We start from the raw sequence: 20,955 nt of genomic DNA, 5'->3' as shown, positions 1-20,955 counted from the left end.
ATCACGTTTATTATTATAATAATTATAATAATGATTATATTATAAATATCTCACGAGAAATGTGTTCAATTTAGGCGATATATAACGTAAGAAGAAATCCAAAAATACATGTTTTTCCAATTTCTAATTCCGATTTTTCATAGAATAACCGTAGAGGAGGTTCAATGATCCGTAAACTGGTGAATGACTTTCGGAGCGCAAAAAATTTTGGACATGCGCCATAAGACGGTTGTACAACGCACATTCATCTCGAATCGTGACGTTTTCATTCTTTCCAGAAAAGCGACAACTTTACTGGCTGATGCACGAGTCACGTGTCTCCACCCGGCGTCACGTAAGGAACACAAGCGCGGCAGCCAATCAATCTCCCGCTTGTACGGAAGAAGCTGCGCGGGACGCGTTGCCGCGTCCTGTGTACGAGGTCCCATAATTCGCAGCATCGCGGTGTGTTGCGTGTGTTTGGTGTTTTTGCGGGTTTGGTTATATATGTAAATCCGTATAAATCCCGCCATCTCGCAGCCGTGATCGCCGCCAGTTATTATCGACGGCGGCGAGGAACGAAACGTTGAGACCGCTGTTGACGCGCAGAATACGGCGTAGAGAATAACCAGTATAGCCACAGGTAGCTTTGGTTTCAACCCACAGAAATCATGGCAAACGTGTCTCTTGACAAAGATATGTTTTTTCGACGCATGAAGCGTCTGTACGCCGCATGGAAGGTAAGCGTGTCCTGTTGGGTGCACGTGTTCAGCGGTGTTTTCCAGTATCTCTGACGAGTCAAATCTTTGTATTTACTCCAATATCTTTTGTTCTCGATAGGACGGGGAAGTCGGCACGGATGACAGTTTCGGAAAAATGGATTGTCTCGTCTCTGCTGTCGGCTCCGACGAAGACATCGTCTACAGCAAGTCCATAGCATTGCAAGTATGTGTATTTTGAAGAAAAACTTTTCATAAATCCTAACTATAAACCTTCTGTATTAATTACAAGTAATCTATCAGGATGCTGATAGTCTAAATGTTCATTGTTCTTTATATTTATTTAGATTATAGATTTAGCGATCAGATATATATCAGATCATAGAGTACATTTAGATTTATATTATCAAGATAAATTGTGTTCATCGAATAGAAGAGAGAAAGAGGGAGTGATAACCAATTTAATATCATTATATAAATGTTTTAGACATGGTTGCTCAGTTATGAGCTTACGGATACAATAATGATTCTGGCAGAGGAGTCTATTAATTTCCTAGCCAGCAAAAAGAAAATTGAATTTCTGAGGAAAGTGGAAAATCACAAAACCGAAGATACAAATGTACCGCCTGTAAAGTTATTTGTCAGAGATAGAGTATGTATATTGCACAATTTATGTAAGAAATTCCATTATCAAAATTCTTAGTAATACTAATATGATTATAACATTCTTAAAGAGTGATGAAGATAAAGCAAACTTTGGAAAACTCATTGAAGTGATGAAACAAAGTAAAAAGGGCAAAACTTTGGGAATGTTTTTGAAGGAGAATTATCCTGGTGCTTTTATGGATGCTTGGAGAGCGGCTTTAAAAAATGAATCTTTTGATACAGTAAGTACAAGATATTTTTTGGACAAAAAGATAATATAAAAATATATATCTAAAAATCATAAAATATTATCTCTCTTTTTTCTCTGAATAAATTTAGATTGATGTAAGTGCTGCAGCTGCTTATATTATGTGTCCAAAAGAAGATAGTGAAATACTTACTATAAAGAAAGCTTGTCTCGTATCAGTAGATGTTTTTAACAAGTATCTGAAAGACCAGATAATGGAGATTATAGATTCAGACAAGGTACAGTTTCTCATCAATTGCATATTGCATATTGCATATTGGATAACTAAATTTATAAAAGGAAAGAATATATAAAAAAAAAAATATATCGATTTCAGAAAGTTAAACATTCAAAATTGGCAGAAGGCGTAGATGCAGCCATCTCAAATAAAAAATATGTAACTGGTGTAGATACTAACCAAGTTGATATGTGTTACCCTGCCATTATACAAAGTGGTGGAAATTATTCGCTTAAGTTTAGTGCTAGCAGTGACAAAAATACTACTCTTCACTTTGGTGTTATTGTTTGTTCATTGGGAGCACGTTATAAATCCTACTGTTCAAATATAGTAAGAACTTTGTTGGTTAATCCTACAAAAACAATTGAGGTAAGAAACAAAAATTATATATAAAATTAATTATGTAATAATATATACAAACTCTTATTAAATTATATAAAATATAATTTATAGAAAAATATAGAAATTCTTTATGTTATAATTTATAATATTTTTTTTATAGGAAAATTACAATTTTCTGCTACAACTTGAAGAAGAGATCTTGAAAAAGTTAGTTGCAGGAACAAAAATAAGCGAAGTATATGAGGCTGGTATTAAATTTGTAAAAGATGAGAAATCAGAAATGTTAAATCATTTGACCAAGAATTTTGGATTTGCCATGGGCATTGAATTTAAGGAAAGTTCTTTACTCTTGGGCCCAAAGACTAATGCAATAGCAAAAAAGGGCATGGTATTCAATGTTAATGTTGGTCTTTCAAACCTTCCTAATTCAGATGCAACAGATAAGGAAGGCAAAATATACGCTCTTTTCATAGGCGATACAGTTATGGTGAATGAAGGACAGCCTGCTACTAATTTGACTCCGTCAAAAAAGAAAGTGAAAAATATAGGTATATATGTGAAAGATGATGAAGATGAAGAGGAAGAAGGAAGTGGAAAAGAAAACGAGCCAAAGCCAGAGATCCTGGGTCGTGGAAAAAGAACAGCTGTAATAGAATCTAAATTGAGAACAGAACATAGTTCAGAAGAGAAGAGAAAGCAACATCAGAAAGAGTTAGCTCAACAATTGAACGAAATTGCTAAGGCTCGATTGGCTCAACAATCTGGCGGCAAAGAACAAGAGAAAATACGTAAATCCACAGTATCATATAAAAACTTGAGCCACATGCCACGTGAACCAGAAGTCAAAGAGTTAAAGTTATATGTGGATAAGAAATATGAGACTGTAATTTTACCTGTTTCTGGTATTCCAGTACCCTTCCACATATCGACAATTAAGAACATTTCACAGTCGGTAGAAGGAGATTATACGTACCTTAGAATAAACTTTTTTCATCCTGGTGCAACAATGGGACGAAATGAAGGTGGATCTTATCCTCAACCCGATGCAACGTTTGTTAAAGAAGTAACATATCGAAGCACAAATACCAAAGAACCCGGTGAGATCTCTGCACCATCGTCAAATTTAAATACAGCTTTTAGGCTAATTAAAGAGGTTCAGAAGAAGTTTAAAAATCGAGAAGCCGAAGAAAGAGAGAAAGAGGATCTCGTGAAACAGGATACCTTAATATTGTCGCAAAATAAAGGCAATCCAAAATTAAAAGATCTGTACATTCGACCAAATATAGTTACAAAGAGAATGACGGGCGGTTTAGAAGCGCACACAAATGGATTCCGGTACACTTCGGTCCGTGGTGATAAAGTGGACATTCTCTATAATAATATTAAGAATGCCTTCTTCCAACCATGCGATGGTGAAATGATTATATTGCTTCATTTCCATTTAAAAGTATGTATTAAAGAATATCTAAAAAATATATCTTTTCATTATTATATACAATAATAATATTTATACACAAAGCGATATTAATTTTAATATCGCTTTTTTTATAATTGAATTATTTTAATATAATTTATATAAATTTTTAGCATGCTATTATGTTTGGTAAGAAGAAACATGTAGATGTACAATTTTATACCGAAGTTGGAGAAATTACTACAGATTTGGGTAAACATCAACACATGCATGATCGTGACGATCTTGCTGCTGAACAGTCGGAACGAGAATTGAGACATAAATTAAAAACTGCTTTTAGAAGTTTCTGTGAAAAGGTGTGTAGAATATTATAGATTATTAGTGTATATATATATATATATATATATAATATATATATATATATATATATATATATATATATATATATATATATATTAATGATATTGCACCTGTATGTTGTACACAGGTTGAAGGAATGACAAAGCAAGAGATTGAATTTGATACTCCATTCCGGGACTTGGGTTTTCCTGGTGCACCATATAGAAGTACTGTCTTGCTTCAACCAACCAGCGGATGTTTAGTTAATCTCACAGAATGGGTAACGTATATATTGTAATAAAACAAAATCAATATTTCAAAACAAAGTGATGCATTGTACGTTACATTGAATTTCAGCCTCCATTTGTCATTACATTGGAAGATGTTGAATTGGTTCATTTTGAAAGGGTACAATTCCACTTAAAAAATTTTGACATGATTTTTGTCTTCAAAGATTATCACAGAAAAGTGGCAATGGTAAACGCTATTCCTATGAATATGTTGGATCATGTTAAAGAATGGTTAAAGTAAGTGATATTACTTAATATAAAGTTAATAGTTTTTCATGTTGAAGAAATATATATATAAAATTATAATTATTATATTTATAAAATTTATTTCGTCTTTCAGTTCATGTGATATTCGGTATTCGGAAGGTGTTCAATCTTTAAATTGGACAAAGATTATGAAGACTATAACAGATGATCCTCAAGGATTCTTTGAGAGTGGAGGATGGACCTTCTTAGATCCTGAAAGTGATGCAGAAAATGAAGAAGTTGAAGATGAAGAAGAGGAAGAAGATGATGCATATGAGGTGCGAGATCTTTTATGAATTTTCTAAAAATATGAAATTATATATATATATTATAAATATATATATTCTATTTGTATTTAATCTGCTTGTAGCCATCTGATATGGAAAGCGAGGAAGAATCTGATGATGATACTGAGTATTCTGAAGCCTCTGAAGATACTGATAGTGAAGGTATTGCTGTTCTTTAAATTATATTTTATTAATTTGTTTTTTATTTTTTAATTTACTTCATTTTTTGTTTGATGTACTTTTTTAGAGGAAGAATTAGGCAGCTCGGAGGAATCGGGTAAAGATTGGTCAGATTTGGAACGAGAAGCAGCCGAAGAGGACAAGGAAAGAGGAGATGATCGTTATCGCGATGATTATAGTTCCAGCAAAAAGAAGAAATCAAATCGAAGACAGTCTCCATCTCCTTCAAAAGACAGGTATGCACGTAAATTTAATATTTTATTAAACTATTTAGTATTTATTAAACATTGCAAATATATATATATCTTTTGTTTTGTGTATAAGACATAATTCTAAGCACAAGAGTTCTGCGAATTCAAAGAGCAAAAGTTCGTCCAGCAGTAAGGATAAACGATCACCAGACAAACACAGGTAAATATGATTTATTGTAGCTAAAAAATAATGTATTCCTATCCGTAAAATGTAAATTTTCCTTTTTACAAAATATTTTGAGTCTTATGCTTCGATTTAAAGAACGGATCGATCACGGAGTGGGGGTTCGCACAAGAAAGGGTCTCCTTCCAAATCATCCAAACACAGGTGATTACCATTAAGTTTTATTTCTTTAATGTCACTATAATTTAAAAATTTGTTTGTTTAGTCCCAAGAAGAATGGTAAACATGATAAGCGGGATAAAAGTAAGTCGTCGCATTCTTCATCCAGCAGTAAAAAACGTTCCCGCGAAGATAGTTCGGAAAGAAATGATAGGGCGTCCAAGAAATCTAGGTAAATAAATATTTATTTATTTATATGATTACAAATATTTATATCATTTTTAATTCATTTACTCATTTTTTAAATTACTAAATATTTATAGAAAGTAAATACAAAGGATCTGCAGACTGAAAGGGAAGCACACAGAAAATCACAACAAATACCACTCTGATTCTAATTGAAACTTTCTTACTTAAGATATAGCAATTAGCTTATCTATAAAAATAGTACATTTTCTTGCATTGAGTGAGCAGGAGCGAATTAATTATAGATGATTATTTATGGCGTTGAATGATTATTTCTTTTTTTAAATTCTCAAGTATTTCGTTCTCAAATATTTAATCTGTTCTTGTATACTTAGTTTATTTTAATATGCAGTAAGTTCATACATCGACTTTAACAGTGATTGATATACATATACATTAATAATCTGCAATCACAATTCAAATGTACATAAGAATAAAATTTTTTATGAAGTCAAAATATGTTGAAATACATATAAATTATATATTACTCATATATTATATTAGATATCAATTTTGTTTATTTCCTCAAAAAAAGTACCGAAGAAAATATTTAATTACTTTTTTTATTTATAATTTTGTGTTTCCGTTAATTAATGTAGCTTCTAAGATTAGTACATGTTAAGTATATATGATTAAGTATATATCTCATTCCATTCCTCGTTTGATAATAAATATTGTGCTATAAAAATATACATTCATCTTAATAAGTTTTCAATAACACATGTAGTGTATAAAGATAATTAATTGATTAACGAGATAAATTCAAAATACCTCCTTTTTCCAAGAGGCATTATCTTAAAGGTTATCCATGTATCTCATAATATTTTTGAATCAATGAAAGATATTCACATTTCATATGTGTATTTCATACGTAAGAAATATGATGTAACATATAAGCAGCATTGACACAAGCATTTTTAACACATAGATTGCGAGCTATAAAAAAAATAATGATAGATGCAAGACAATGTACTAAATACATTTATCATATAATGTGGATTTCGATAGCGAATTTTTTTGGCACTTATTAATGTAATTTTATTTTAAAATATTTCTATTTTATTGGATAATTATAATCGATAATATTGTCAAATCACTTTCCTCTTATTTCAGGAAACAATACGCTTTATTTAATTATTTTTTAATCTGTTTTGATTATTTAGAGAGTTAGAAATATATTTGCAATTTCCCTCATCATGCATGTATATTCTAAAAAAAAACAAAAGGCTTATTGATTAATAGAAATGAATATTATTCAAAACTTATTTGCCTAGTTCTCAGAGATTTGTACACTTAATGTCTGATAATATTGCTCTAAGTTATTTATCATTAATGTACAAATGTCATTTGTGGTTTTTATATTCCAAAATGTATGTAATGTTGATACATGAAAATGACTGTTTTTATTAAAACGCCCTACTTACTCGCGAGAAAAATTCGTCGCTATTATACAATAATATTATTAGACTGTTAGACAAAATATATACATGATTTGAGTATAATGTATGTGTAAGAGATTACAAAAAAAATGAGACAGGATGCATCATCTCTAAGGTAACTATTTTTTTATTAAACTTTTGTAACACAACGTAAGGTGATCGAACTGTATATTGTTATATAACGACTTCTCTGATAGATTTACCTCATTTACACGCGCGAACGGTTGTATATATATGAAAGAAAGTGAAAGTTCTACACAAAAATGAATATAAATCGGCACCTTCCGTTCAGTATAAATATGTATTATAATAAGAGACAATAAAATTAGCACAGAACATGAAAAATACGAATCTCATAATCCTGTGCCTTGATTAGATTGAAATTCCTACGACATGTATAATAAACGGTAAAGAATAGAAGAGCTATTCAATAACATGATGAATATAAGAAGTGAAAGTGAACGCTTCTTTAACGATTACTGCAACTTTCTCTACAATATATATCGTTAGTGCAGCTATACATAATTCAAACTAAGCGATCTTTACGAGAATACGTGATTATTTGAGCAAACTGCACGTTTTAAAATATGTCAATTTCAATGCAAAATAGAATTTTGAAACTTTTATTTATACATTAGTGAAATTGTAAAGAGCAAGTATGCAAATCGTATTTTGCTAATACAATTTTAATATTTATATTTTTTCTTTTTTTACACGCACATTATTAATGCGCCATCAATAAGCTGTTTTTTATTCATAAACTGACGTAATCGCAAGCGGGTGATGCGTAGATACTCTGATGAGTTATTTTTCTCATATATTTATTTACGAAAACCTACATATCAAAAGAAAATTTTACGAGATACAAAAATATAGATACAAGGTACAAAAACGGAAGCGTATGTTCATAAATATTTTTACAAGTACGAAGGACGCAGAACATGATTATTTTTTTACACAACGATGACGATGACGATTATGCGAATCTAATTTCGACCTATTTGATCGATTTGGGTCTGAAGATTGTTCACCACTTCAGGTGGCACATGTTCGCCCAAAATTTCGAAGAGATTGATCCTCTGATCGCCGGGAATTGATTCGTAAGCAGCCAGTTCGATGCCTTCTTGAACCTTCTGTATAGTCGCATCCTTAGGAATGAGATAGGTATTCTGAGCTTGTCGTATCGCTTCATTACTGAAGATTTGCCCATCTTTTTGCGGATATGCCAAAATCACGCCCGCCAGAAATGACACGGCCAGTATTATAATATAAAATTTCATCTGAAAATAAGCAAGAAAGAAGATTGTCAAACTAACGTAATTCAAAAAAGCTCAAGTATCTTAGAAACTAAACTTTTCAAGAGAAGATTTTAAAATATTTATATAAGAGACACTGGAGATCTTTTGGATCGAATATCTATATATATAATAATTGAAAGATTTCACAATTTATCACACGATATTTGTAATTATTATACAGAAACTATTTTTTTTTACGCAGTGATTATAAAATATGTCTTGTAAATATCGTATAAATATGGGGTTATTATCACATATAAGGTAACAGAATACTGGTCACTGAAATAAGAATTTCATTGGCATCGAAAGCGATTTAAGCGATGGTCCGATCTCTCCTTAATGATCGAGGTCATGAAATCGGAACGATTTAAAGAGAATTTTGTCGCAATATGCAATAAAGAGAGCCAAAGTAAGAAAAAATTCTAATTGAACTATAAATAATCTGTGATAAAAATAATATTTTTATAGATATTTTTTGTACTGAAATTAATATTTTTGATTGGTAATTTGTCGTCATCAAAAATTTGTAGTAAAGTGCGATGTTTAATTCTTTTATAATAAAAAAGCGCACAAGAATTGCAATTAATTATTTTAATTGTAACAACGAGATATGCACATACAAATTTTCTTAAAAAACAAGATTTGTTCTTTCGAACAAGATTTTTTTCTATCACGTGATACTCACGTTGAAAGTGTTGCTTCACAATCGGTTACTCCGGAATGAAACTGAGCGCGCGGTAACAGAGGTTGCTTTTATACCGCAGATGCATGGTAGCAGAGCGGTGAATGGTCACTCCCATCCTCCTCGAGGAAGATTCTCCATCTATTGCGTTTGTAACTAACTATAGAATGAAGTACGCGAACGAAATACGCGTGTAACTCTCCTGTTATGTATTTAAAAAAAAATGAAAAAATTCTATAAAAATTATATACAAATTATGAAATATATAAAAAAAGAAAAAACAAAGATATCACAAAGAAAATATTGTCGTATTCATTTGTGTCACATTAAACGATAATTAAAATGTTTTTACGTTTAACATATTTTTTACTTATACTTTAAATATTTATCAAATTTGTCTCATAGAGATATTGTAGACTACTTATATAATAATTTTTTTCTCTCTTTTTCGAATACTATATAGAATATACTCTATGTGCAAATTAAGTGAAAAATGAATATTGTAAAACAATAGCGATAAAATATTACAAATTGAACTATTTCACTTTATACATTCTCGAACGTGCAATCTGTTGTGAATATTGGTGCCCTATTGACCAATATACAACACAGACAAGATTTACTGTTGCCCATCAGTGTTGAAGAGTTTCACTTTTGCGAATATTTCTCTCTTGAATTTTGAAACTGTTTCACAATATCATCACCAAATATTTCTAATACTAGACGAGCGACAAATATCTATATATAAGTAGTAATCTTCTTCACTTAGAAAGACTTACAAAAACTGCGCGATTATATTAATAATATAAAATAAAATTCATGTGGATTGATATATACGCAAAAATTTTTTCCATGATTTATTATTTAAATATCTTTCTTTTTTCTCTATTATAATAAAATATTGTTAAAACAGAAATAAGAGAATGATAAAACTATAAAGTAAAATTGAAGTAAAATAAGCTTGTGAGCTATAAAATAAAACAAAGTTTACTGAGTTTCTATTTCTTGCAAAATATTTGCATTCAACAATAAATTTCCCGCAGGTTGATCGAGAATTTTTCCTTCCTTGAAAACGAATTGTCCTCTAACAACAGTTGCGATTACTTTTCCATATAAAATGTTCCCTTGATATGGTGTTAACTGCAAAATTAAATATGAAGGCTCGTAAAATCTGCCGACATTCATTATATGTTTCCCATTTGTAATCAGTATTAATCGCATTCACACTTACTTTGTGTTTATGATAAATATTATTTGTCTCGATCTAGAAAAATAAAACATTTTTCTAATGATGTATTTACTCAGATATATGACTCTCTTAAAATATACTGTATAATATAGAACTGACCTTAATAGTTTCCTCCGGGTTCCAAATAACGAAATCCGCATCCATTCCTTCTGACAAATTACCTTTGCGGTCTTCAAGACCGCACATTTTCGCAACGTTAGTGCTCAATAGTTTTGAGATATCAGAAAATGATACGTCTCTCATTCTCGCGGCTGTCCATGTTAATGATAATCCTATAAAACATAATTGTTTCTGTTTTAATTATTTGCCTCTCTCACAGTTTCATTTCATATTATCTTCTATAATATGATAAATCGCTTCATAATTTATTTTTATATCAATACACACCGAATTGCAACTCAGAGATTCCAGCCCAAGCTGTCAAAAAATTTCCAGCTTTCATTTCCGGTACGCAAGGAGAATGATCCGAGACAATCATATCCAACGTTCCGCTTTTAATACCTTGCCACAATTGTTCCTGAACACATGTACGTGTAACATTAAAAAATATCGAATAATATTAGTTACTTTACTTTTCTTTCGTCAACTTGATTCTGATGGTATATATTTAAATAATATTACAAATCTATTATGTATTTTTTTACACGTTTCAGAGATGCATACAGAGCTAATTTTTTCAAATATTTAAGAAATGTAATTATCAAGGAAAGAACGTATAATATGAGATTGAAATCGCGCTAAATAGAAAAGATTAATATAAAAATTTGTAAGATAAAAAATTTCATCTATATATAATTACTCGATTGCTCTTGCTTCTGATTGGCGGACAACACTTGAATTCAGTAGCACCTTTCGGTATCTCCTCTGCGGAAAGTACTAAATAATGATGGCACGTTTCCACAGTTAAAGAAGCCCCACGAGCCTTAGCATCCTTTATTAATGCCAAACATTCCGCACTTGACAAATGCACTATGTGGCATCGAAAGCTAGAAAGTTTTATGCAACATTACTTTTACAAAAACATTGGAATTAACAATGAATCGCTTACTTATATTTTGTACACCAATCGCAGACTAATTTTATGGCATCAAGTTCCAAGCGGTCAGGTCGAGAATGCAAAAAAGTGTCGTATACGTTTGGATCGTCTGAAAATATGATATGAACAAATTACGTAATCCTGCCAAGATAAAAGTAAGATAAATTTACACGTACCGGTTGGATTCGTTTTTTCATTCTGTCCGTATTCTGCGTGAAACTGCAAGTATATTTGTTTGATTAACGCTCGTAACATGTAAATATGTGGATAGATGTAACAAGAATATGTAAATGATGTACCGCTAGTACGGTTTTTGTAGGTAGTAATTCCTTTAAAGCCTTCTCCACATCGTCCACAGAGACATGTGGAAATTGGTCGTCTCCGCCTTGGCACAAGAAGCATTTGAAACCGACTACACCTGCGTCTACTAACGCTCGCAAGTTGTGCTAAAAAAATTAATAAGTAATAAGAGAAATTAATCGCAACATAAGAAAATAATGTAGACTGCTTTTCCTCGTGCACAGCATTATTATTCTCATGGTGTTCTCTATTATTTGTCTGCAAACCTTGATAGATATTCTACTCAAGTCATCCTATGACAAATGGCACTCGGAAATAATATATGTAAAATATTTTAAAATTTTAAATTATGAGAGGTTAATCTATTTTTGTGAGAAACATTACGATTAATATTTAAAAAATTATCTTTTAAATACAACTTTTATTTTAATATTTTTAAATATCAGTTGCAATTGATAATGTGTACAGATATACATATGTAACAAAAATGTTAAAATAAACATTTAACGCTACGGTTATGATTGAGATAATGTATGAATTATTTTGATTGTTCTATTCCGTGTATTAGATCCTTGCAAATCGTGCCATAAAATTGCCGAGTTAATCAAAGTTAATTGATCACTTAGACTCCGTTTGCGGATACGAGTAGCAATTTAAAACTAACTGCATTTATGTTTATTAAAAGTAACGCACACTAAAAACGTAAAATTGACCAATATAACGGCAAGACAATGCATGATATTTCGCTCTCACTCACATTCTATTATTACTCGTATAGTATCTCTACTGCGTCACGCAACCACGCTACCACTTTGCATATGTGAGTGTTACGCTGAAAAAAATATGCGACAAATGCTACTTGAGAGACGAGAATGGGAAAATGTCAGTTTGGTTTTAAGACAGATATATTGTTACGGGAATAGCTGTGTATCTCGTACTTGACGATTCCTGCAACATTTTAGTCGTTCGGCATGTTTATAAAACAACTGTTCACAAATTGCCGTTAAACAATCCTTTGCAAGAGAGTCGTTATCATAATGACTGGTTACAAAATGGGAAGGTCTTAATAATTTAGAAGAACTTAACAAAGCAGACCCATAGTACATGTAACATATGTCACTTGTATTACTGCTCTTGAACAAAAGCTAGGATATCATGCTGGTACATGTTTTGCGAGAATACAATGTCAATAAGATATTTTTATCACGTTTGGGCCTTTGGCCATTTCAAAGTAAGCTCGTGAGAGATTTGTTACCGACTTTTTATCTCATGCTTGAAATTAGTTTCTATCCGTTCGAGGTAATCAGTCAAGATATACACACTTATATGGTTTTAGCATATCAATATAATTGTTTTATTATATGTGTGCCGATTCATGATTAATGTTATAGATATTAATGGTATACCATCATCGGGATGACACGCAAATGGTTTTCGAAGGTTGCTATCAATTGGTCATATCGTCTGCTTTTCTAGTACGACTTTGGAATGAGATTTGGAATCGTAACAAGGTAAATTTTTTGAAGCAATGTGTATCGCCTATTTTCTCGCACATAATCATTATCTCGCGAAGATTCTTTCTATTTGACATAGACGTTGTTATTATGATCAGTTTCAATGTTTATACGAGGCTATGAACGATCATTGGAATATATTCACGAATGATTTGGAAGTGCGAATTCTGAAAGATTATTCCATTATATCACAAAAGTTTACGATATTTTACTCAAGTGAGTATTTTCCATATTATTTAAATCTTTCGACGAAATTAACGATGGTGTCTAAAAACAATAATTTTGATTGGATTATTAACTTATGGAACATAAGTTTACTTTTTCACGAAATTTTGCAGTTATGATGTATCTTCTGAGTTCAATGTTTATAGTGATTCCATTGACACCGGCGTTCTTAGATATCGTGTTGCCTCTTAATGAATCGCGTCCACGAATTCTGGCGGTCGAAGTTGATTCCAGAATAGATAAAGACAAGCATTTCGTGCCGCTTTTTTGTTACACTACTGCTATAATTGTGGTGGGTATAAGCATTATGGTGGGCGCCGACACAATGCATTTCACGTGCACCAATCATGCGTGCAGTTTATTCGCAATTATCGGGTAAGTGTGTGTAATATTTGGAGTTTTTTGGGGAACGTATCATAAGAGAAAGACAGAGAAAAAGGGAATTGTATATATATTTCACAGTGAGCAAATTGAAAATATTAAGTTAAAACTAGATATGGAAAAATGCGAATGTTGCATGAATAAAAAATTTAAATCGTCAAACGAACGGGCGATATATCAAGAATACATTACATGTTTAAAAAAATACCAGCTGGCATTAAAGTAAGGCATTTCGCCGAATCACTTTTCAATTTTGCATATGAAGCGTTACATTAATGTAAGATTGTTATTGTTATAATTTTGATTTTTAGATTCGTCGATATACTGAATTCGACGCATCAAACAGTTGCAGTGTTTTTTTTATTATTAATTGGTGCAACCTTAAGTCTGATTGGGATTCGAGTAAGTACTAAATATTTATTTTTCAATAAAATTCATCATAAGAAACAAAAATAAATAACAGATGTTTTTTTTAATAAATTTCCTAAACCAATTTTTCTCGATAATATATATTTGCTATATTGACTAGATTTGGTAAAAAATATATTAAATATAAAAATAACTAAATTTCAATTTTAAAAATAACTAATTCTACAACAAATTGAAATTCGTTAGTGTCATATAAATTTCATGAATAATATTTTTTAATATTAATATTATAGATTGTCTATGTATTAGACCAAATGGAAGAAATGATTAGATTTATGTTCATAATTATGGGAGCGTTACTACAATTAATGATAATGTGTTATTCTGGTCAAAAGTTAATAGACGAAAGTCAGAATATATTCTACCGAGCGTAATATAACTATTTTATACTCTCAAATATATTTATATGCAATTTTTTTATTCAATTATATTTATATGTAATGCAAAATAATAATTTTGATAAAACACACACATATTCTAAATAATTATATACATTCAGTATAATATATTCAATCTCAAATCAATCAAAACATTTAAAAAATGTTAATATTTTTTTTTCATCCGTGAATCAAGAAAGACGAAATAATTTAAGAGAAGCTCCACAAAGATCTTATCAATGTTTGTTTCTTCAGATACGCGGCAAAATGGTACATGTATTCACCCAGAATGAGATCGTTGTTAATCATAACACTTTATCGGAGTAACATACCGTGCAGTTTGACTGCAGGTAAATTAATTCCGTTATCGATGACAACTTACGCCGCGGTAAGTATAATGCAGATCTTCTGTTAAGATCTCTAAATTTATTACAATGCATAAAACGTCACGTTCGCGATTTAAGGTAGTGCGAGCGGGCATGTCTTATTTCACGGCATTCCTATCAATTAAAGACTAATTAATTTCAAATGATTCGAACTAATCTCTCGCGACATCTGTTCCTGCGTCATTCTTCAAAGATATTTTTTGTACGTAATACACATATATGTATATTTGATATATATGTGTATTGTATTCAAATATGCAAAAATATACTTAAAAATTCGCTTGTAATATACCTGATTTCCTGGTATTACACCGCCCCAGAATGCAACGTCTATAAACACTTTCGAGTACGCTTCCCTCGCCTTAACTTTGAGATTGTCTAAGGTGGTAGTAGGCGGAATAGAATTCCTATAACATGAGATAAATAGTGTAAGTTATAAAGGTAATTTTTTAACGTTCATAAACGTTCGAGAGAAGAATAAAGATCATTACAGAGGCATATCCACGATCGTGGTAACACCACCGGCCGCGGCCGCTTGTGTAGCGGTATGAAATCCTTCCCACTCGGTTCTACCGGGTTCGTTTACATGTACGTGGGAGTCTATTATTCCGGGCATTAACACCAACGAGCCGTAATCGTAAAATTGAATTCCGAGATATTTCTGAAAAGCATCGTCGATTCGCGCTTTATTTTCCCGCGTTAATTTTCGAGTTAATTCTCGAGTAATTTACTTACCTCCGATAAACGTCGCACGACATCTTCACCAACGTCATATAATATTTCCCGTATTTTTTCATTACTTACGACTAATGTGGCCGGTCGTACGCTATTCGCGAAGACCGTTCTTTGAGACACGAAAGCACAGACCTGCGAATTTCCTTGAGAGCGCATCTTGAAGTATACCTCGTAGCACAATAAATGTGACTCTACGATGCTCGTCTCATGTCTATAAATAGTCTAGAGATTGAATCTCTTATCAAGAAAGAAAGACGGCAGCGTCCCGTAGGATATATGATTGTGCGATGTGATTGGTTATTACGAATTGGGTATTATGAATACATCTACAAAGAAAGATTACGAAATATTGATAAGAATAGGTAAGCAGATAGATATATCACCTCTCTTTATAGGCATTATAAATTTTATACAATGCATACAACGGACATTCAAAAACGACCGTATCTGCATTTATTATCAGTTATTTGAACAAAAAAAATTTTATAAGAGAGAATAAAAGAGAAATTTGTTGATAAATTCAAGATAAAACGGAGCCTGCTCTTTATTATTTTCATATCCAGTTATCGTATTATGTAACATTGGCAAATGTTATTCTGAAAAGACAAATAAGAAATTGCATTTTTGAACAAAATATATTTGAACAAAAAAATTTATAAGAGAGAATAAAAGAAATTTTCGTTATGTGATAAATTCAAGATAAAATTGTTGATAAATTCAAGATATATATTACCTTTTTCTACAAACGCTTATAAATTATAAATGCATATGAGGGACATTCGAAAACGACCGTATTTGCATTTATCAGTTATTTGAACAAAAAATAAATATATAAGAGAGAATAAAAAAGAAATTCGTTTGATAAATTCAAGATAAAGTGGAAAACACTTGCCTACTCTTATTATTTTCATATCCTGGCTAGCTACCATGTCATGTGACATGGCCAAATGTCATTTTGAAGAGACATACAAGAAATTACATTTCAGAGACAAGTAGTAATTTAATTTTGATGATACATAAAGTAACCACGAACAAACGATATATCTGACATCCCGTAATTTTACAATTTCTTCCGACACTTCTTTCCGATTCTTCAGTTGTATAACGATCGATCGACACGCGCACGCGATACTTTATCATTTCGGTCGTAACAAGCAGAAGCAAATCATGCTGGTGAATATACTTCGAGAATACAATATCAATAGAAAATTTTTATCGTGCCTAGGTTTTTGGCCATTCCAACGTAAGCTCGCGAGATATTCATTGCCAATATTCTGCTTTGTACTCGAATTAAGTTACTTGCCATTCGAGGTAGTATGATCGATACATTTGAATTTCTGAATGTTCGATTAGTCTTTAACAGTTTCTGCTCATATGCCAAATACATTTTGTGTTACTATATTATATTTTCTTTTCGGATTATAATTCAATCGCAGATCATAACATTGTACATGCATAGACGCAGTAAACAAATGATTTTTGAATGTCTGTATCAAATGACTGTAACAATAGCTTTTCTTGTAAAATTAGTAAATCAGCTTTGGAACCGCAGCAAGGTAAATATTCAAAATGTCAATGTTATCGCTAATTTTATTTTTAAGTTTTATTTAAATAAAACTTCTTTCTCTCTTTTTCTATTATTATTATAACAATTACACATACATACACACACACACACACACACACACACACACACACACACACAGAGTGTTTCTTAATAAGTGCGACAAATTTTAGGAGATGATTCTTTGTCGAAAATTAAGGGGCGTTTTTTATATAAACAAATACTCCTACATTCCTCCCTGTGGTTACACTCCTCCAAAAATGGGAGTAAAAATTAGGTTTTTATTTTTTTCTCAAATTTAGAATAAGTTAAAGAAATGAAATTAGGTGGATATTTTCTACTAGTAAAAAGGTTATTTATTAATATTTTTTTCAACCTCCCGTATTGTTATAAAGGGATGAAACTAGCAATCCCTATTTAATTTTTTATTAGAACTTTTTAATGTTTATATGAAAAAACCCCTCTTAATTTTCGATAAAGAATTATCTCCTAAAATTTTTCGCACTTATTAAGAAACATTCTGTATATATATAAATATATATGTAATATATAATTGTTTTCATGTTTGTCCTTTGTAATTAGTTTCAGCGTTTATACGAAACCATGGAAAATCACTGGAACATATTTACGAATGATTTCGAGGTTCAAATTATGAAAAATTATTCTGGTATATCACAGAAATTTACAATATCTTATTCCAGTGAGTGATGCGTTACAAAAATATTATGTGTATGTATATATGTATATACATATATATGTATACATATACATATGTATATATACATGTGTATAATAATCGATATACTTTATGTATAAAAATATTATTGAAAGAACAATGGATATAAAATTGATAAATTTGCAGTCTTGATATATGTTATGTCGACAATGTTTATCACAATACCTTCATTAGGACCGATATTTCTCGATATCGTGCTACCTCTTAATGAATCGCGTCCGCGACATTTAGCACTATACGCCGAATATGGAATAGATCAAAATAAGTACTTTGTAGGAATATTTTTATACACCACTATCATGATCATGGTGGGCCTGACCATCATGGTGGCTGTTGATACTATGCATATTGCATGCACCGCGCACGCATGTAGCTTATTCCAAGTTATCGGGTAAGTATAAGAGTGCGGATAAAAAAAAACATTCATCCGCAATAAATTTTTTCGCGAAATATCGCGAGAATCATATTGCAGTCACCAAATTGAGAACGTATCAAATATGCGTGAAGTCGACCAGACTGGATATCGTGCGAATACGGAGTATAAATTGTTCAACGAGAAAGTGATATATCGAGAATATATTTTGTGTTTGAAAAAACATCAACTTGCTATAGAGTAAGCACGAGTTCTTACGCGTTCAATCTTCCGATCAATCTTTCGCGAGAAATCACTGAAGATAATATAAATGATGAAAGCATACGATTCATTAAAATCGTTATTTTTTGTAGGTATGTTGATATATTAAATGATACACATAAGATTGTGGGAATTAGCTTTTCATTAATCATCGGCATGATTTTCAGTCTGCTTGGAATTCGCGTAAGTAATTATTTATACGTACTAAGTAATTATTTATACGTATCATAAGACACATTTTTAAATGGCCAATTTTCTCATAATCGTTATATATTAAAAAATTTTATGAAAAAATATAATTATATTTCAGATAGAATGTGGATGTATATATAACACTTTTGATATATAATATATATTATAGATCGTCTATGTGTTAGATCAAGTGGAAGAAATAATTAGGTTTTTCTTTATAATCACGGGAGCATTGATACAACTGATGATCGTGTGTTATTCCGGCCAGAAATTAATGGACGAAAGTCAAAATATATTCCATCGAGCGTAAGAATAATTTTATACTTTTACATATTTACGTTTATATAAAATAATTTTACGGAAAATTATAAATATCGGAAATTTATAAATATCCTATTCTAAATTTCTATACGTTTCGAAACTTGCAAATCGATATTAGAATTTCTTTTAAAAATAAAATCGCAATTTAAAAAAATTGGATCTAATATTATCCATGTAATATAAACAAATTAAATATAAAATAATATCTTCAATATAAAAATATCTTCAATACAAAATATTAAAAATATTAAAAATTATAAATTCCACTTCGACTTAAGGAAGTGATGACAATCTCTTATAAAATTGTTTTAAAAAATATTGTTTCCACAGATATGCAGCGGAATGGTATAAGTTCTCACCGAGATTAAAGTCATTGTTAATTATAATTCTTTATAGAAGTGTTGTTCCGTGCAAATTGACAGCAGGTAATTTGTTTCCGTTGTCGATGGTAATCTTCGCCACGGTAAGTACGAGAATCCGTAAGAATTATTTTACAATATATATGAGAAATAACTTGTGCATGTTCCTGCTCGACTGAAGGTGATACGAACGGGTATATCTTATTTCACGGCATTCTTATCGTTTAAAGATTGATTAAACATGAAACATAAATGTCTAGTGACTGCTTCACCGATATGTCTTCTATTCGAACGTCAACAAACTATAGATAAAAATGTAAAAATTCGCATACTGTATTTAATTAAAAGCAGGAAGCTTATAAAAGGTATGTTTTTAACAACATCACATTTATTATACATTAAATATACAGTAATAATATTAGACTTGATACGACTATAATCGATATCACAGCATTTTGCAGGTAGACATTCATAATGTCAGTCTCTTAACAAATAACTTAATGAGGATTACTAATTATTGTAGTAACGATGATTAATGACTTATGTGTTCTCGGACAAAACTAACATTTTTTTAGTTTTCACGTAGTTCGATTTATACAATAATACGTTTTTAAGTAAAAACATATGCTAAATCCCACGATGCTGTTAAGTCAAACCATATTCCAAGTTGTTAGCATACTATATCTAACAGGACATGGTTATAAAGCTGCATAATATCGTTATCGCGTTAACTATTCTATTTCTTTAATTAACGTTCCTTAACGTTAGAATATAACGTTCATATGTAAATAAATGTGTATTTCTGACATGTAAATATTTTAATAGCAATACATAATAATAATTTAATTTTCTCTATTTTTCTTCTTTTTCTGAAACATAAAATAAGTTAACTAAATAGGCAACATATATAAGTGTAAATAAATGCAGACTATTATTATCTCTGAGATTTTTTAGAATCTTTAGACATTTCAAAATCAATATTATATGCTAAATGTTCTTATTTATCAAAAAACTCTATCAGAAAAAGAAGTGAATTACAAATATAATTCATTAATGAAAATAATTGATTGCTATCACAATTATGGTTCGATTATGGCCCATATATATTTAAATACTTTTGCATATAGATATTATTGGAAATATATTAAGATGTTAATCAAGATTTATGCAGATTATTATAGTACGCAAGATATCAATAGTATAATATTTTTTTGAAATATAAATTATTAACTTAATGAATCATCAGGAAAAAATTTCTCAAAATAATTCATTATATTTTTACAGCAATGAAAGATTAATTCGATAACGACTAATGGCAATAATTTTATTCGTCGGCAGACTTCGTTAACTTATTGAGGCAATCATAAGATTTTGATTGCGTGATGTATCTGC

General features: G+C 30.7%; 6 protein-coding genes across 13 annotated transcripts in view; 3 read left to right on the top strand and 3 right to left on the bottom strand.

Moving 5' to 3' along the window:
• The first annotated feature begins 380 nt into the window (after positions 1-380).
• Positions 381-6,167, top strand: LOC105253500 (FACT complex subunit spt16). Of its 2 annotated transcripts, XM_025412189.1 has the most exons (17): positions 383-719; positions 820-924; positions 1,186-1,350; positions 1,433-1,585; positions 1,683-1,829; positions 1,928-2,197; positions 2,331-3,617; positions 3,758-3,940; positions 4,072-4,203; positions 4,281-4,450; positions 4,554-4,737; positions 4,830-4,908; positions 4,994-5,162; positions 5,251-5,337; positions 5,440-5,505; positions 5,567-5,692; positions 5,784-6,167. In XM_025412189.1, exons 1-17 carry the CDS (start codon positions 651-653, stop codon positions 5,788-5,790), a joined length of 3,399 nt encoding a protein of 1,132 aa, XP_025267974.1. In that variant the 5' UTR covers positions 383-650; the 3' UTR covers positions 5,791-6,167. The 2 variants fall into 2 exon arrangements, with proteins under 2 accessions (XP_025267975.1, XP_025267974.1); XM_025412190.1 differs by lacking the exon at positions 5,440-5,505 and having other exon boundaries at positions 381-719.
• Positions 6,168-7,897: 1,730 nt separating this feature from the next.
• On the bottom strand, positions 7,898-9,342 carry LOC105253494. Its single transcript, XM_011261571.3, has 2 exons — positions 9,129-9,342; positions 7,898-8,425 (listed from the first exon to the last, which is right to left on the bottom strand). The coding sequence occupies exon 2, from the start codon at positions 8,423-8,425 to the stop codon at positions 8,132-8,134; it is 294 nt and encodes a 97-aa protein (XP_011259873.1). The 5' UTR covers positions 9,129-9,342; the 3' UTR covers positions 7,898-8,131.
• A 729-nt stretch (positions 9,343-10,071) lies between these two features.
• On the bottom strand, positions 10,072-19,593 carry LOC105253493 (allantoinase). Its single transcript, XM_020028181.2, has 12 exons — positions 19,564-19,593; positions 15,758-15,979; positions 15,514-15,683; positions 15,315-15,429; positions 11,710-11,856; positions 11,587-11,629; positions 11,423-11,519; positions 11,174-11,360; positions 10,762-10,891; positions 10,474-10,646; positions 10,357-10,389; positions 10,072-10,265 (listed from the first exon to the last, which is right to left on the bottom strand). The coding sequence occupies exons 1-12, from the start codon at positions 19,576-19,578 to the stop codon at positions 10,113-10,115; spliced, it is 1,485 nt and encodes a 494-aa protein (XP_019883740.2). The 5' UTR covers positions 19,579-19,593; the 3' UTR covers positions 10,072-10,112.
• On the top strand, positions 12,249-15,223 carry LOC105253492 (odorant receptor 63a-like). 5 transcript variants are annotated; one of them, XM_025412209.1, is made up of 9 exons: positions 12,249-13,009; positions 13,102-13,221; positions 13,323-13,440; positions 13,596-13,824; positions 13,912-14,052; positions 14,142-14,232; positions 14,493-14,629; positions 14,892-15,024; positions 15,101-15,223. In XM_025412209.1, exons 1-9 carry the CDS (start codon positions 12,866-12,868, stop codon positions 15,152-15,154), a joined length of 1,167 nt encoding a protein of 388 aa, XP_025267994.1. In that variant the 5' UTR covers positions 12,249-12,865; the 3' UTR covers positions 15,155-15,223. The 5 variants fall into 5 exon arrangements, 4 of the variants coding, with proteins under 4 accessions (XP_025267994.1, XP_025267995.1, XP_025267993.1 ...); XM_025412210.1 differs by having other exon boundaries at positions 13,563-13,824; positions 14,493-14,593; XM_025412208.1 differs by having other exon boundaries at positions 13,563-13,824; positions 15,105-15,223.
• On the top strand, positions 16,611-20,897 carry LOC109610132 (odorant receptor 9a-like). Its single transcript, XM_020028178.2, has 10 exons — positions 16,611-17,068; positions 17,194-17,313; positions 17,904-18,021; positions 18,184-18,448; positions 18,530-18,670; positions 18,784-18,874; positions 19,053-19,189; positions 19,535-19,667; positions 19,745-19,928; positions 20,848-20,897. Exons 1-9 carry the CDS (start codon positions 16,925-16,927, stop codon positions 19,796-19,798), a joined length of 1,203 nt encoding a protein of 400 aa, XP_019883737.2. The 5' UTR covers positions 16,611-16,924; the 3' UTR covers positions 19,799-19,928; positions 20,848-20,897.
• Positions 20,844-20,955, bottom strand: part of LOC105253478 — an 82,762-nt gene continuing 82,650 nt past the window's right edge. For 2 of the 3 annotated variants that reach the window (XM_011261549.2, XM_011261548.3), the window contains exon 6: positions 20,851-20,951. In XM_011261549.2, the coding sequence (XP_011259851.1) occupies positions 20,888-20,951 (64 nt within the window). In that variant the 3' untranslated portion in view covers positions 20,851-20,887. Of the gene's footprint in view, positions 20,952-20,955 lie in introns of all 3 variants that reach the window. The other variant, XM_011261550.3, reaches the window with a different exon arrangement.

The sequence above is a fragment of the Camponotus floridanus genome, unplaced genomic scaffold, assembly GCF_003227725.1.
Source record: "Camponotus floridanus strain SB8 unplaced genomic scaffold, Cflo_v7.5 scaffold49, whole genome shotgun sequence".
Taxonomy (NCBI): domain Eukaryota; kingdom Metazoa; phylum Arthropoda; class Insecta; order Hymenoptera; family Formicidae; genus Camponotus; species Camponotus floridanus.
This window is presented reverse-complemented; position numbering and strand designations above follow the sequence as displayed.